General features: G+C 39.8%; 1 protein-coding gene and 1 pseudogene across 1 annotated transcript in view; one reads left to right on the top strand and one right to left on the bottom strand.

Annotated features, from left to right (window-relative positions):
- Positions 1-16,011, top strand: part of LOC122911293 (cytochrome b5 type B) — a 41,106-nt gene that overhangs the window by 15,691 nt on the left and 9,404 nt on the right. The window contains exons 2-3 of the mRNA XM_044255828.1: positions 6,840-6,968; positions 7,489-7,518. Coding sequence (XP_044111763.1) covers positions 6,840-6,968; positions 7,489-7,518 — 159 coding nt within the window. The remainder of the gene's footprint in view (positions 1-6,839; positions 6,969-7,488; positions 7,519-16,011) is intronic.
- Positions 1,680-6,740, bottom strand: LOC122914613 (annotated as a pseudogene).

The raw sequence follows: 16,011 nt of genomic DNA, 5'->3' as shown, positions 1-16,011 counted from the left end.
AACAAAGTGGTTTAATTTGTAGAGTCAAGAGTCATCCACTTTTGATTACAGTACTCAACATGCAAATTACATTCACTTCTTGATTCAGGAATGGCACCCTGCCACTTCCCCAGGACATTTAATCCAGACAGTTATTTCTGGGCAACTTTTCTCTATATTTCTGGCAGCACTTGCCCTCTCTACCTTCTTAAAATGATGTATAAACTCTTAACCAGAATGACTGGTTCTTTAGTTCAGTTGAGTCACCATAGTATAGGACAGAGACATTGATTTTTTTTTTTTCAACTGATTTGATGTATTCTGAATGCACATGAAAAATATTCCATTTAACCTGTAAATGATCATTCCTTAAGGCACTTGAGAATACCACAGTGTCACAGGGTCATCAATTTTCCCTGGACAGTTTTTAGAGACATAGAAGGTTTGTTAAGTCTATCTTGGCCCTGAGTATTCATTCTGAAAAATAATTTATTTGAATTAAGTTTTGATACCTTTGCTCTTTGTGTCATTCTGTAGGCTCAAAATGAGCAATGCAGGGATATTTGTTTTGTTTATACTTAGTAAATTTTCATTAATAAAATTATTAGTTTTGTAAAGGAAGTTATTAAATACTAATACATAAATTAGATTTAAAAATTCAAGCTATCTGAATCCCAAGAAAACCAGAGTTTACTGTGATTTAGATGTCAGGCTGATTGTATATGGTAAGTATTATAATTGTTAATGTTTCTTCCAAAAATTGAATTTTTGCTAAATTTTTATATTTTATCAGTAGCTTGAGTTTCCCCTTTTTTTGCCTTTCATTTCTGTTGTCACCAGAAGGGAATTTTTTTTTTAAGGTTTTATGTATTTATTTGACAGAGAGAGATCACAAGTAGGCAGAGAGGCAGGCAGAGAGAGAGAGAGGCGAAATCAGGCTCCCTGCTGAGCAGAGAGCCCGATGCGGGGCTCAATCCCAGGACCCTGAGATGATGACCTGAGCCAAAGACAGAGGCTCTAACCCACTGAGGCACTCAGGTGCCCCCAGAAGGAAATTTTTAAACATTTTAAAAATAGTTACTTCCCTTGGGACGCCCGAGTGGCTCAGTGGGTTAAGCCACTGCCTTCAGTTCAGATTGTGATCATAGGGTCCTGGGATCAAGTCCCACATCGAGCTCCTTGCTCAGTGGGGAGCCTGCTTCTGCATGATCTGTCTCTTTGACAAATAAATAAATAAAATCTAAAAAAAAAAAAAAAAAACCCTGCACATAGCTAAATATGAATACACGAAAAAAAATAGTTCTTTCCCCATGTGGCACCTGGGTGGCTCAGTGGGTTAATCTGCCTTTGGCTCAGGTCATGGTCTTGGGGTCCTGGGATCGAGCCCCGCGTTGGGCTCTCCGCTTGGCGGGGAGCCTGCTTCCCCCTCTCTCTCTGCCTGCTGCTCTGCCTACTTGTGATCTCTCTCTGTCTGTCAAATAAATAAATAAAATCTTTAAAAAAAATAGTTCTTTCCTTGTAAGTCACCCCAAACACAATCATTTCCTCCAGTTTCAAACATAAAGGGAAACCTGGCTCAGACAAAAATGGACCTTTTTGCACGCCCACGGGCTCACGTGTTCTTTTTATTCTGAGAGGCCCAGCTTAAACAGCTTACAAGGTTACGGGCTACTCTGTTCCCAACAGAGCTAATCGCTGCTTCAATAAATAGAGGTCTACAATTGTTTTTTGAACATGCCTTCAAAGTGGAGATCTTTGGCCATGAGCTCCTCTTTGACATCAGCAAGTGCCCACTGACAGCCTGTTAGCTCCAGAACTTTCCATTTTGCCTTGAAAGCTTTGTTGCTGTCTATGGGCATGGCTGTGGCTGCTCCAGTCATCTTGGCCTGGATTGCTTTTTTCTTTTTTTAAAGATTTCATTTATTTTCCTGACAGAGCGAGAGGGCACAAGCAGGGGAAGAAGCAGAGGGAGAGGAAGAAGAGGGATTGAGAACCTAGTTCGGGGCTTGATCCCAGGACACTGGGATCTTGACCGGAGCCAAAGGCAGATGCTCAACCTACTGAGCCACCCAGGCATGCCTGCCTGGATTGTTCTTGGTTGGTCATTGGCTTCATTTTGGCCCAGAATGAAAGAATAAATGCTCTGAATCCCAAATACATAGAATTACCAGGACGTAGCATGTACTCAGATGCAGCTAATGTGAGTAGTTGAATTCCTTCCTACAGCATAGGCTTAAAAAACAGCATCAGTAGAAATAGGCCTTTGGTTGTAACAAAGCCTGAGCATGTCATGTTTATCCATTCACTAGTTAGAATGATTGGGATGACATTTGTTAAATTCCCTTTCACCATGTCTGTGAGCATAGTGGAATCAGTCATAAGAGAAGGTAGTACTGTTTTCTCTTTAGTTTTTTGAAAAATCTGTCCTTTGTGGTGTTGGAAGTAATATTTTCATGTCAAGAAGGACTGTTTGGGAATATTCTTTCCATTTTCCCTGAGGACTATGCTATGTAATAGGACTTCAGCTGTCAAATACTTGCTCCTGGGTGAGTTTCTTGTCACTCAGCAGCAGGATGGACACATAGTGGTGGATCATGCCCACAGAGCCGGTGATGGTGAACATGGACAGGGCCACTAGAGACTCACATTGGAGTCGAGCTGCAGCTCCTGCTATCTTTTTTTTTTTTTTTTTTTTTAAAGATTTTATTTATTTATTTGACAGACAGAGATCACAAGTAGATGGAGAGGCAGGCAGAGAGAGAGGAGGAAGCAGGCTCCTTGTTGAGCAGAGAGTCCGATGCGGGACTCGATCCCAGGACCCTGAGATCACGACCTGAGCCGAAGGCAGTGGCTTAACCCACTGAGCCACCCAGGTGCCCCCTGCTATCCTTTTTTTTTTTAATCTTATTTATTTATTTGATAGATCACAGGTAGGCAGAGAGGTAGGCAGAGAGGGGGAAGCAGGCTCCCTTGCTGAGCAGAGAGCCCCATGTGGGGCTAGATTCCAGGATCCTGAGATCATGACCTGAGCCGAAGGCAGAGGCTTAAGCCACTGAGCCACCCAGACGCGCCCCCCCCTTTTAAAAAAGATTTTATTTTATTTTATTTTATTAGGTGTGGAGGGACAGAGGGAGAGGGAGAGAGAATCTTAAGCTGGCTGCATGCCCAGCACAGAGTCAGACTCGGGGCTCGATCTCACAGCCCTGAGATCATGACCTGAGCTGGAATCAAGAGTCAGGCACTTAACTGACTGAGCCATCAAGGCACCCCCTAAAGATTTTATTTTTATGTAATCTTCACACTCAGTGTGCAACCCTGTCGCAGGGTTTCATGCTTTACCGATTGAGCCAGTCAGGCACCTCTCCCACCAGCTTTATTTATTGAGAGCCAGCCTAGTCAGAGTCCTAGGCCAGGCCCTGAGCCTGGACATTACCTTGTTCCAGAACTGGCCATGGCAGTGCTGTGGCCTCAGGCCTAGTGCACTGCCTTCAGCTGCATTGCCATTTTATTTTATTTTATTTTTATTATTTTAATTAGTTTATTTGAGAGAGAGTGCAGGGGGGTGGGGACAGGGAGAGAATCTCAAGCAGACTCTGTGCGCTCACAGGGCTCAAACTCATGACCCTGAGACCATGACCTGAGCCGAAAGTCAGGTGCTCAACCAACTGAGCCACCCAAGGTACCCCTGCCATTTTATTTTATTATTTTATTTTTTTAAAGATTTTATTTATTTTTTTGACAGAGAGCGAGACAGGGAGAGAGGGAATACAAGCAGGGCGAGTGGGAGAGGGAGAAGCAGGCTTCCTACTGAGCAGGGAGCCTGATGGATGCCTGATGGGGTCTTGATCCCAGGATTCTAGGATCATGACCCAAGCTGAAGGCAGACACAACAACTGAGCCACCCAGGCGCCCCTGCCATTGGATTTTATTTGATTTATTTTATTTTTTAAAAGATTTTACTCATTTATTTGAGAGAGAGTGAGGGGGAGAGAGCATGAGAGGGGAGAAGGTCAGAGGGAGAAGCAGACTCCCCATGGAGCTGGGAGCCCGATGCAGGACTCGACCCCAGGACTCCGGGATCATGACCTGAGCCAAAGGCAGCCGCTTAACCAACGCGCCCTGCCCATTTGATTTTAAAGAGTATCTGAAGTTTATAGAGTTCTAAAATAGTCACCAAGTTTCCCTGAAATCATCTGCTTGTTCTAAACCATCTGTAGTAAAACCACATATTGAAGTGAAAGGTAGTAAACCTTGGGTTTTTTGACTACTCCAACCTTCCTTGCCTCAGTGAAAAAAAAAAATCAGGCTATAAGACACCGTATATGATATGAATTCATTTTTATAAAAACATGAAAACTTTTATTTATCACTGCCTACTTTATCAAATAAGTACTCAATAAAAATTATAGCATAATGATTGAAATGGATATACAGTATTAAATACACAGTATTGAATATACAGTAAAATATACAGTATGCAGTGTGTGTGTGTGTACACTGAAAATATAGTAAAAACAGTGGCTGTATATTATATATAATTGTGTAAGTGTGGCAGTTGTGGGAGGGCACACGCACAAGTGGTGGTGGGAGAAGAGGCAGAAGGAAAGGGAGAATGAAAAGCAGGCTCCAAGCCCAGCTTGATCTCACCACCCTGAGATCATCACCAGAACCAAAGTCAAGAGTTGGAGCTTAAAATGACTGAGCCACCCAGGCACCCCAAGTGTTGCACTTTCTTTCTTATTTATAAGTGGTGAGAGATTGATGAAAATGAAAATACTTTGTAGCTGTAGATAAAACCATGCAGGAAGTCATAAATTCAGCCATTTCCTGAAATATCTCAAGCTGCTAAGAGATTTTGTTATCCTTTTGCTCTCTGAAAGGCAGCATAATAGTTGGGATGTATTATAAGGAAAAACTGTCTTCACAGTTGAGGCATAGAGAGCACATTGTGGAGCACCTGTATGGCTTAGTTGGTTGGGTGCCTGCTTTCAGCTTAGGTCCGGGGATCAAGCCCCGAAGGGGGGCTCCTTGCTCAGTGGGGAGTCTACTTCGCCCTCTCCCTCTGCCCCTCCCTGTGCTTGCCCATCACTGCCCCACTTGCCCCCTCCAAATAAAGAAATAAATTCTATTTAAAATAAGGATGAGGGGCGCCTGGGTGGCTCAGTGCGTTAAAGCCTCTGCCTTCAGCTCAGGTCATGATCCCAGGGTCCTGGGACCGAGCCCCACATCGGGCTCTCTGCTCAGCGGGGAGCCTCCTTCCTCCTCTCTCTCTTTGCCTGCCTCTCTGCCTACTTGTGATCTCTGTCTGTCAAGTGAAGAAGTAAAATATTTTTAAAAAAATAAAATAAGCATGATAATACTCCTGCTTAAAAGGTTATTAAAATAAAAACTACTTAAGGGCGCTTGGGTGGCTCAGTTGGTGAGCCCGGACTTCCAGGATCGAGTACCGCATCAGGCTCCCAGCTCCTTGGGGAGTCTGCTTCTCCCTCGGACCTTCTCTTCTGTCATGCTCTCTCTCACTCATTCTCTCTCAAATAAATAAAGAAAATCTTTAAAAAAAATTTTTTTTAAATAAAAACTACTTAAAAGCATCACTTAATATTTTAAAAACATAGATTTAGATATGTCATCTAATATAAATTCTAGGGGCGCCTGGGTGGCTCAGTGGGTTAAGCCGCTGCCTTCGCTTAGGTCATGATCTCAGGGTCCTGGGATCGAGTCCCACATCGGGCTCTCTGCTCAACAGGGAGCCTGCTTCCCTCTCTCTCTGCCTGCCTCTCCATCTACTTGTGATTTCTCTCTGTCAAATAAATAAATAAAAAAAATCTTTAATATAAATTCTAAATTTACTCATTGTAAGTAAATGTTTAAGTCAGGGACTGTGTTAAATGTAATTTTTAAATATTTGTTTTCTCAATAGGTGGTACTTCATTTGGTAAAACAATCTATAAAGGGTATATAGTGAAAAATCTTTTTCCTGGCCCCTAGGTTCTTTTCAGAGAGAGAGAGAGAGAGAGAGAGAGGTTGATTTATATTTATACATTTAATATTTATAAAATTTATTAATTTACTATCAACTTAATATTTAATGTATAAATAAATATATATTTAAAGTCACAGGTGGTAACATATAAACTATACCTTTCTCTTTCTGAGTACAAAATATTTCATATTTGTATCTCATTTGATAGAATAGTAGTGAAAATATTTACTCCTGTTATCTCCATTTTATAAACAGGAAAGCAAAGACCTTTCAGTTTCTTAGTACCTTGTCCAGGGTAATAGAACTAGTCAGTTATAGACAGAATCTACTTCCTGGGTATAAAGGCAGTTATTTTGGTATCACTTACTTAACTTTTTATCTTGAAACCATTTCAAACTTGCAGAAAAGTTGCAGGAGTAGAATAAAGAATTCCATACACTCCTTGATCAGAGTCTCCATTCGGGTTTCTGCGGCTGTCTTGATAATGTTGGCAAAAAGGGTCAAGCCAGGAGCACACGTTGTTCCCAGTTGTCCCGTCTTGCTGGCCTTCAACCTGCGGCTTTTCTTCAGGCTTTCCGTAGCTTTTCTGACCTTGATATTTTTGGTGAGCACAGGTCGGTCCTTTTGTAGAATCTCTCTGAATTTGCTGTTGTCCTAGATTTCTTCACAGTTATGCCAGTATTATACATTTTTGTACAAATATCGGCAGTCATGTTACATTCTTCCCATTGAGTCCTGTCAGGTGGCATACAGTGTCGATTTTTCCCACGACTCCCATTAAGGAAGAAAAAAAAAAAGGAGCAGAAGGGGGAAAAGTAACGTACATGAGTTTTCACTTCAGAGGGCCCTGTGTTCAGCAAATATCTTTTCTTTGTAGCATCCTGGGGGAGAAGAGGTTCTGCTGGAGCAAGCTGGTGCAGATGCAAGTGAAAGCTTTGAAGATGTAGGCCACTCCTCTGATGCCAGAGAGATGCTAAAGCAGTACTACATTGGTGATGTGCATCCGGTAAGAACGCGCCGGGCGAGGAGCGCATACAGAGACAAAGCTGCTGAACAGCCACAGAACACAGGAGAGGGAATGAAATATTAAAATGGAAATTCATTCATCCCTACCATCAGCCTATGTATTCTCCCAAATCATTTTGCCTGCTGTGCTGAGATGGGGCTTCTTGTATGTGAAGCAACACCGGTAGTTATCTGAAAAGTCAAGAGAAATGGTTTTGGAGTTTTTTTTAACTGATTTTTATAACGCAGTTACATCTCTACCTGAAACAATGATTTGGTGGTTCTTGGAAGTTCCTTGCTAAAGGTGGTAGCTATGGACATTCTAACAAGGGACCCTGATAGGCTCAGAGTTGCGGGGGAGAAAGCATCTGCCTTTCTACAGATCTTGATGTCTCTCAGAGAATTCTCTGCTACCAAGGGTGTAGTCTCATGGTCTAAGGTTAGAAACAAACACATAGTGCCCAGAGTGAGAATGCATTTGGAAATGACTTAAAATGTTATTTGTTTTCCTTTTTTAACAGAATGACCTTAAACCTGACAGTGGTAGCAAGGTAAGAAGTCATCTGTTTCTCTTGTGTGTTTCAAATGTTTATATTTCTATTTAACTCCAATAGAATGGCTTTTTAAAAAGTTATCTTAACAAGAAAGTGTTTACTTTTCCCGCCCAGGCAAAAAAATCCTATTTTTTTTTTTTTTCCAGGAATTTGGACTCAGTGCCATCTTAGGAAAAAAGAATAGCTGAGTCTTGAACAATAGCAAACATTTTGTTCATGTTTCTATTTGCATTAAAAAAAAAATTCTAGCCAGTGGTTTCAATTGTAAAAAAGTAATTCTTATTCTTACATTAAATAGTACAGGTGATAATAATTCTCTGTTGGCAAAATAATTGGAACATTGATTTTCACTTTTAAGTCTTCAGAGTTACAGATTGAAGTAATTGACCAGAATGGGCCTTTCTGTCCCTGTTTCCCGTGTTCAGGCTCAAACAGGCCTATTCCCATTTCGCTTACTCCCGTGATACAGCAAAAACAAAAGACTAAATATTTGAAAACCTTAATGTGCTCTGCATAACATACCAAGCACAAAATATGAAAGCCTTTTAGCTTCCCATAAGCGGGGCTATTATTTCCCTTACTGCTTCAGGCTTTTTCTTGACTTCCTCCTTCACAAAGGTCTCAGGTTACCCTTTCACTTAAAGGGACAGCAGTTTAGTTGCAATGAGAGAACATCATGGTAGCAACTTTCTGCTTTAGAGCTTCTTGCTTCCCTTGCCTCGCTGAGCTGGAATTACTAAACTTGTTGGGTAGAGCACTTAAAGTTGGCCTCGACAGAAGAATTCTTTTAACTCAAGAGATTGCTTGACTGTCTGCCGTGTTGTTGTTCTGAATTGTTGAATTATTCATGAAGGGGGATGAAATGATCTTTAAATGCTTCTAGAGCACTGTTGGTTGGTCTGTCTTCCCCCCCTCTCCTAGCGCATGTAATGAAGGTAAAGTTTGAGCTGCGCGTCGCCTTGCTGAGTGTATTGAAGGTGTCTGGGAAACACTATGGTCTCAGTTAAAGTAAACATTTCACTCAAGGGATATTCCCATTTGTACCAGAGATAGACTTCGTGTCTAGGAACCACAGCCCACTTCTACACAACATTCATGAGAGTACTTTACTGAAACAGTAGAAAATATTTTGGGCATTAGAATTGTCAAAAAGTCTACAAATTGCTGCAGCTTTTTTTTTTTTTTTTTTTTTTTTTAGATTTTATTTATTTATTTGACAGACAGAGATCACAAGTAGGCAGAGAGGGGGCGGGAAGCAGGCTCCCCACTGAACAGAGAGCCTGATGTGAGGCTCCATCCCAGAACCTTGGGATCATGACCTGAGACAAAGGCAGAGGCTTTAACCCACTGAGCCACCCAGGCACCCCACAAATTGCTGCTTGTTGCTGTTTTTCTTCCTTGGTAGTTCAGTATGTGGTGAGGACCATTCTTAGGAATGGAGAGTGGTGTTTTTCAGATTCTGTCCTTTGGACCACCTGTGTTGGAATGCCTGGGCATGTTTCGAAAATGTCTATTTCCTGGGCTTCCACTACCGCTGATTCATAATCTTTGGAAACGGGACTTGGGAATTTGCACTTTAAGTAACCCAGGTAGCCAAGCACCAGACTTTTTGCTAAGTGATGTACCCATCTTTTCATTTGAAAACTTTACATATGTCTCAGCTAAATTAAATCTCTTGAGCCTTGGACTTTTTATAAGAAATAAGGGGGGGGACCTCTTTCAACTCACTGAATTCTGTATTAATTTAGAAGTTTCCAAATGTAGTTTGGCACCTGCCTGGTATAAACAGTGACTAAAGGCGGTATATTTGAAGCTGTTTTCTTCATGTCTGTTTACCCAAAGGACTGTCTCCATTAAGTGGAGAGTAGTTATAGAGTGTTTCCAGTCACACTCCTTTATTTTAGGCAGATCAGGCAAGGAAACCTTTGGGGAAAATTTCAAGGCCATCTATGTGGGTTTTCACAGAGCCTCACTTCAGTCCCAGGAAGAAAGTCCTGGTCTCAGATTTATTTCCTATAAAGATTGTAAATAAGCACTTCTGAATCTAGGATGTAGAAGTCCCCTTTCTTAATTTTTCTTACCATGAAATAAAGGATGTAAAATTCATTTCATTTGGTTTCACTTTCTTTTGGTTACAGGTTCCTAAACCTCTACAAAGAAGTGATTTTTTAAAGCCTAATTAAGAGGCGTCTTCTGCCTCAGGGGACAGAGTTTTCATTTTCCTTCTCTTTCTTTTACCTTCCTTCATTTCTCCACTTCTCTCCTCCCCCACCCCCATAGCTTACCATTGCTTCCCTGCCTGAAACTAGCCCCCAGCCCATGCAAAATTTAAAAAAAAAAAAAAAAAAAAGCAACAAAAAACCCACCACCCAGAACATGCTATTCAGAGTATAAATCAGGAACCTTTCCCCAGTTTTTTGGCAACTACCTTTCACACTGCTTTTGCTACAACAGAGGTAGATAATTGATGGTCACCATTGTTTTCTTGTTAGATTGATAATGCCTGAGTTCTGAAGCCCTGAAATAGTACAAAACTAAAATGTAAAAGCTTAGAAACTACAGGTCTGCCAGCAGATGTTTTTCTCACCTGCTTCAGGGGTAGATAAAAAACTAGAATTACCAACCTTTTTGTCTCTGAATATCTTTCTCCCTGGAATAGTCCCCATGCTGAGAGTCATCAGACTTCTGTTCCTTTTTGAGTTTCTTGAGTTAACGTTCTTTTGGTCTGCTTTAGAGTAAGGAAATTCACCTTAGAAACATGTAGTGTTTTCTGTGCCATTTTGTCTGCCTGTCTATCGTAGGGCAAGTAAGCTAGACACATTTGTGGTTCGTGATACCTCTCTTTGGGTCATGGGTTCCCTTGTGGGTTCACGGTTTGAGCTGCCAGCACTTGAGGAGATGAGGTACATACACACGCTAACCTGGCAAAAGTAGTCATTTCATTCATTTATCAGCAGATATTACCTAGGTGACAGTTCAGCTGCTTCAAGTATCATTACAATGAGCAGACTCAGTAACCTGACCATTATCCCATTTATTTTATTTTATTTTTTTTAAAGATTTTCATTTATTTATTTGACAGATCACAGGTAGGCAGAGAGGCAGGCGGGGGCGGGGGGTGGGGAGCAGGAGAGCAGAGAGCTGGATGTGGGATTCGATCCCAGGACCCTGGATCATGACCCGAGCCCAAGGCAGAGGCTTTAACCCACTGAGCCACCCAGGTGCCCCCATTATCCCATTTAAATTTTTGAATGGGTAGTACATAATGTACATGCCAAAAAATTGAAATAGTTTTAAAAAGTGTACTTTTATATATACATCTTATATATAAATAATACCTATTGCTTATGTATAATTATGTTAATTGTATTAATACACAAGTAATATGCATATACTTTTATATACAATGACTGCCTTCCATCTCCAATTCTCAGTCTCCCAGTTCCTCTTCTTCAGAGGTAGCCAGCTACCATTTTCTTGTTTTCTCTTCCCAAGAGATTCTATGCATCCAGAAATATAAATGGGTGGACAGATCAATCCACTGATGATTCAGTTGATAAGCAGACCAACCATAGCCTCCATAAAAAAGTCACATACTATTGTTTCTTTTTACTTAAAATTTTTATCTTAGTGATTGTTCTTTTTTTTTTCTACAAGAAATCCTCTTTTTTTTTTCCTTCAAATTTTTACTTAAATTCTAGTTACTTAACATACAGTGCAGTTGGTGATTGATGTTTAACAGTATTCTGTAGACAAGAATTTTGATGAGATGGCATTTACCATACTTAACGGAATTTGATGTGTCTTTTAAAAACAAGTAAGATTGTGGGGTGCCTGGGTGGCTCAGTTACTTGAGCATCTGCCTTCTACTCGACTGGTGGTCCCAGAGTCCTGGGATTGAGGCCCACGTTGGCTCCCTCCTCAGTGGGGAGTCTGCTTCTCCCTCTCTCTCTGCCTCTGCACCCATGTTCTTTTTCTTGCATGCTCTTTCTCTCAAGTAACTAAATAAAACCTTTTTAAGTAAATAAGTAAGATTGTTTCCATAAAGACTTGACATGTTACTTAAACTTCATTTTTTTTAAATTAAGAATTAATTTTTGAACTCTAGTAAATTCCACATATGTTAGAAGCAATCTATAAGTTGCATTTAAAAGCAGATACATGGGGCGTGTGGGTGGCTCAGTGGGTTAAAGCCTCTGCTTTTAGAGGTCAGGTCATGGTCCCAGGGTTCTGGGATCGAGCCTTGCATACGACTCTCTGCTCAGCAGGGAGCCTGCTTCTTCCTCTCTCTGCCTGCCTCTCTGCCTACTTGTGATCTCTGTCTGTCAAATAAATACATAAAATCTTTTTTTTTATTCTTAAGATTTTATGTATTTATTTGACAGAAATCACAAGTAGATGGAGAGGCAGGCAGAGAGAGAGAGGGAAGCAGGCTCCCCACCAAGCAGAGAGCCTGATGTGGGACTCGATCCCAGGACCCTGAGATCATGACCCGAGCCGAAGGCAGCGGCTCAACCCACTGAGCCACCCAGGCGCCCCAATAAATAAAATCTTTTTAAAAAATAAAATAAAAGATACATGGGGCGGCTGGGTGGCTCAGTTGTTGGGCGTCTGCCTTCGGCTCAGGTCATGATCCCAGGGTTCTGGAATCAAGTCCTGCATAGGGCTCTCTCCTCAGCGGGGAGTCTGCTTCTCCCTCTCCCACACCCCCTGCTTGTGTTCCCTCTCTCTCTGTCAAATAAATAAATAAAATCTTAAAAACTAAAAAAATAAAAGTAGACTTTTTTTTCTTCCTGATGCAACTGACTTCTGTTATACAACAGTTTTTTAGAATACATACATAATATTCAGTTTACCTTCTCTTTTATGGGAGAGAAACTAAAAAGAATACATTGTTTGTAATTATGTAATGCAGTTACTTGGTTGCATCATACCAAAAATTTCCTTCAAATAATTGTTGAATATTCCTGTCATACGTAAAAGCTGGCTCATTAATGTTTGGAACAATTATGCAGATGACCTTCAGACAAGCAGTGATTGCTCTTTACCAGATAATTTTGCATGGTTGATTCATTGTTCCTGATTTCACCTGACATTTCTTTTTTGAAACATAATATTTTGAAATAAAGCATTGAGTGTAATGGCAAAATGCCTCTTGTAAAACAAAATACCCATTGCTGAGGCATCTCAAGGATTAATGTCTTCTCATGACGCTTTATTTAGAAGTAGTGTGTAGTTTTGCGAAAGAAGGTGTTGGAAGGATAAGGTAACATCTTTTTCAAATCAGCGCTCCAGTGTTAGAACACATTTTTCACTTCTTTGGTCCCAGTAGAAATTACTCTGAATTTTGAGTTATTTTCTTCAGTGATGTCTTATATATGTTATCACAGTGGGTTCTTGAGACAGTCGTACAGAAACTTATCTTAGAGGGTGTTTTTCATCTTTGAATTTTGCTCTTATATGCAGGGAAATATTTTTTACTTGACTGGGCTGGCTCTAGGGATGATACATCCTTTAATAAAACAGTAATTATTAATTATTAATACATTAGAGCCTCTCTAGAAAGAGAAGATCCTCTAGATCCACACATGGCCATGTCCTAGTTGGGACTATAATATGTTGAAGTCATGTATTTAAGTAGTCAGACTTTTTAGATTTTAAGAAATTAATTCTGAAATTCATATTGTGAGTGTTAATGCTATAAAGTCCATTGTATCATGGGGGGAAAATCCTTTCCAATAGTGTTTGAAACCGAAAGTTCCAAAGTTGTTTTTCATAAGTTACTGGCCACATAGAAACCAAAGTGTTCTAAATAAAAAGCTACAAAAACTGTTGGACCACCCAGATATTCACAAGGTTCACTGAAGGTGGTATGTGGCTAAAAATCCACTTTTTCCAGTTTTAAATACTTGGAATCCTCTTGGCATAGCAAGCATCTAGTTTAGGAATTAAAATGTAAGCTCCTAAAAGAAAAAAGAAAAAAAAAAAAAAGCTTCTTACATACCTTGCAATAGATTTCCCCTTTATTTAAACGTCTGAAAGTCTAAACTATTGGGGCTAAAGGTTTACTTTATAAATGCCCTATCTATATATTTTGATGCATCGTAATCCTAATTCTGGTGTATTGTTTCCTATGTTTATGTTCTTTTGATAGAGTACACTATTCCTTAACCATGTGTTTTCCCATGTTTTTTCAAAAACAGCTTTCATAGTGAAACCATGCCCACTGACCCCCAAATCCTTTCCTGTATGTTTGCCAATTACTACATTTCTTTGTCGGTTTCTTTTTTTTTTTTTTTTTTTAAGATTTTATTTATTTATTTGACAGAGAAAGATTACAAGTAGGCAGAGAGGCAGGCAGAGAGAGAGGAGGAAGCAGGCTCCCTGCCGAGCAGAGAGCCCGATGCGGGACTCGATCCCAGGACCCTGAGATCATGACCTGAGCCGAAGGCAGCGGCTTAACCCACTGAGCCACCCAGGTGCCCTCTTTGTCGTTTTCTTAACCATATCAGAGAGTCCGTACTTTGAGTACAATGCCTCTTGGAATAGTATCTAGAAGAATATAGATACTCTGTAAGAGTATCTTATACCAGGTGTAAGATAGAAAAATCTGCATGTGGGTAGTGCTTCTTCAATCTTTCCACACATGGAAGACTAGTGTTTCCTTCCCTCTAACTTTTAGAACGCTGCTATTGTAGATTTTGTGAAAATGCCCTTGGGTCAGAAAATTGTGTTGAGTTAATTAAATACGGCTTTAGAATTAGAGTATATCTGCTTTGAGCCTTTCATTTTATAAGTGAGGAAACCAATTTAGCATTGAGCTTGAAGACTGTAGACAGTTTCACTTATGAGCAGCGTAATAAAAAGGCTACTCAGATATTAGGAAATATTTCCTTTCACCCTCAGAGCCCATGTTTGTTTATTTAATGAGGGAATTAACACCTTAATTAACCTCGAACTTAAGAAACCATTTATTCAAACAGTTCATTTCTGTTAATTTTGAACTAAAATCAGAGTAGACTTAAAACAGTTTGGTAGTTTGGAAGTATATCCCAGAAACATGCATATTAATTACTTGGTAAGGCTTTTGGTAGAATCTGGAATTTGATCTGCTCCCTTGTAACTAAAATCGTACAGTATAATCCTTCCATGCCAAGGATTGAGCAGTCACTGTTCTCCTGACCAAAAATCTTGCATGTAAATTAAGATGTGGGCAAGAACATTACCAACCAGATATGCCTGAACACACAAAGGGGTAAGTTAAAGTCAATCATAAACTGTAGGAATTTCACTTACAAATCCATTAGATTGAGCACAGAGCTTTGGAGTGGAAATGGGGAGCTGTGCATAGAGACAATGGCAGGGTGGGAGGTTTTGGGTGAACAAAGTCTGTTCTTTTTCATTTTGTTAAATTAAAAATAACTTACTTGGCTTCTTTCCAAACTTGGCTGAGGTACTTGGCTTCTCAGAGCAGTGCCTTAAACAACTCTTTCGTTATAGCTGATTAGAAGTGGAGTCATTGTAGTTTGGGATTTAATTGGCTGTCCGTGTCCTAAAGAAAGGGTCCACTTCTTTCTCTTCTTTTTCCTCCAGTGGTAGGGAAGTTGGTCTTTTTGCCTCCAGGGATGGAATGATCTTAAAACAGGAATTGAGGTACTTAGTTTTGTTTTTTTTTTTTAAAGTATGTTTAAATTTTTTTAGTGTTTATTAGAAACTATTAGAGTTAGAGCATATTCTGGTCTTCTTTCTGGTCTTTTTCTTTTCTCAGTTGCTTTCCACATTGTCTGAGGTTCATTCCAGTTAGCACACGTGCCAGGCTTTTAGTTGTAAAAGAAGCTAAAGGTTTGAAATCTAGAGAATCCAGTACTATGAATATCGGCTTTTACTGTGACTACAGATTAAACATAACACATATATTACTCTATAATGCTTTCATGTAAGCCTTTCAAATTATCCCAGATTTTTTAATACTGACTATACATTTTTTGTTCCAAAATCATTGGTATAAAGCATAAATCGTGGATAAAGCATAAAAGACCATAGACATCCTATTTTTAATGAAATTCAATTATTTCATGGCTACTGTAATGGAATCTTTTAAAAGGCAACATTATAAATTAATCTGATACACACTCTACCATAAATACTACAAGCACCACCTTCCAAATTTATAAAACATTTGCTTTATTTCTCAAAGAGTGACTTGTAACATGTTTTAATTAATCTGACTCATGATGTTCTCTACTAGAAATGTCCCAGATAGCAATAATCATCAAGGTCTCAAAGAAGTATAGTAGTTTATTAATGTGGTTTATCTGAAACTTCTTATGAAAGGTTATATTTGCCAGTAGTTTATTTGCTGCTTATTTCTTTCGGGTTTGGGGCATGTATTCATTTGCATGGCAGTGTTTTGGGTATATGAGATTAAAACTCATTTCATGATCTGCTCTAAAGTATCTACACCACTATGTAGGGTTTTTGGAAATTCTT

Source organism: Neovison vison, chromosome 7 (genome assembly GCF_020171115.1).
Source record: "Neovison vison isolate M4711 chromosome 7, ASM_NN_V1, whole genome shotgun sequence".
NCBI classification, from domain to species: domain Eukaryota; kingdom Metazoa; phylum Chordata; class Mammalia; order Carnivora; family Mustelidae; genus Neogale; species Neogale vison.
Note: the sequence above shows the minus strand (reverse complement) of the source record. Positions and strands in the feature narration are given on the sequence as shown.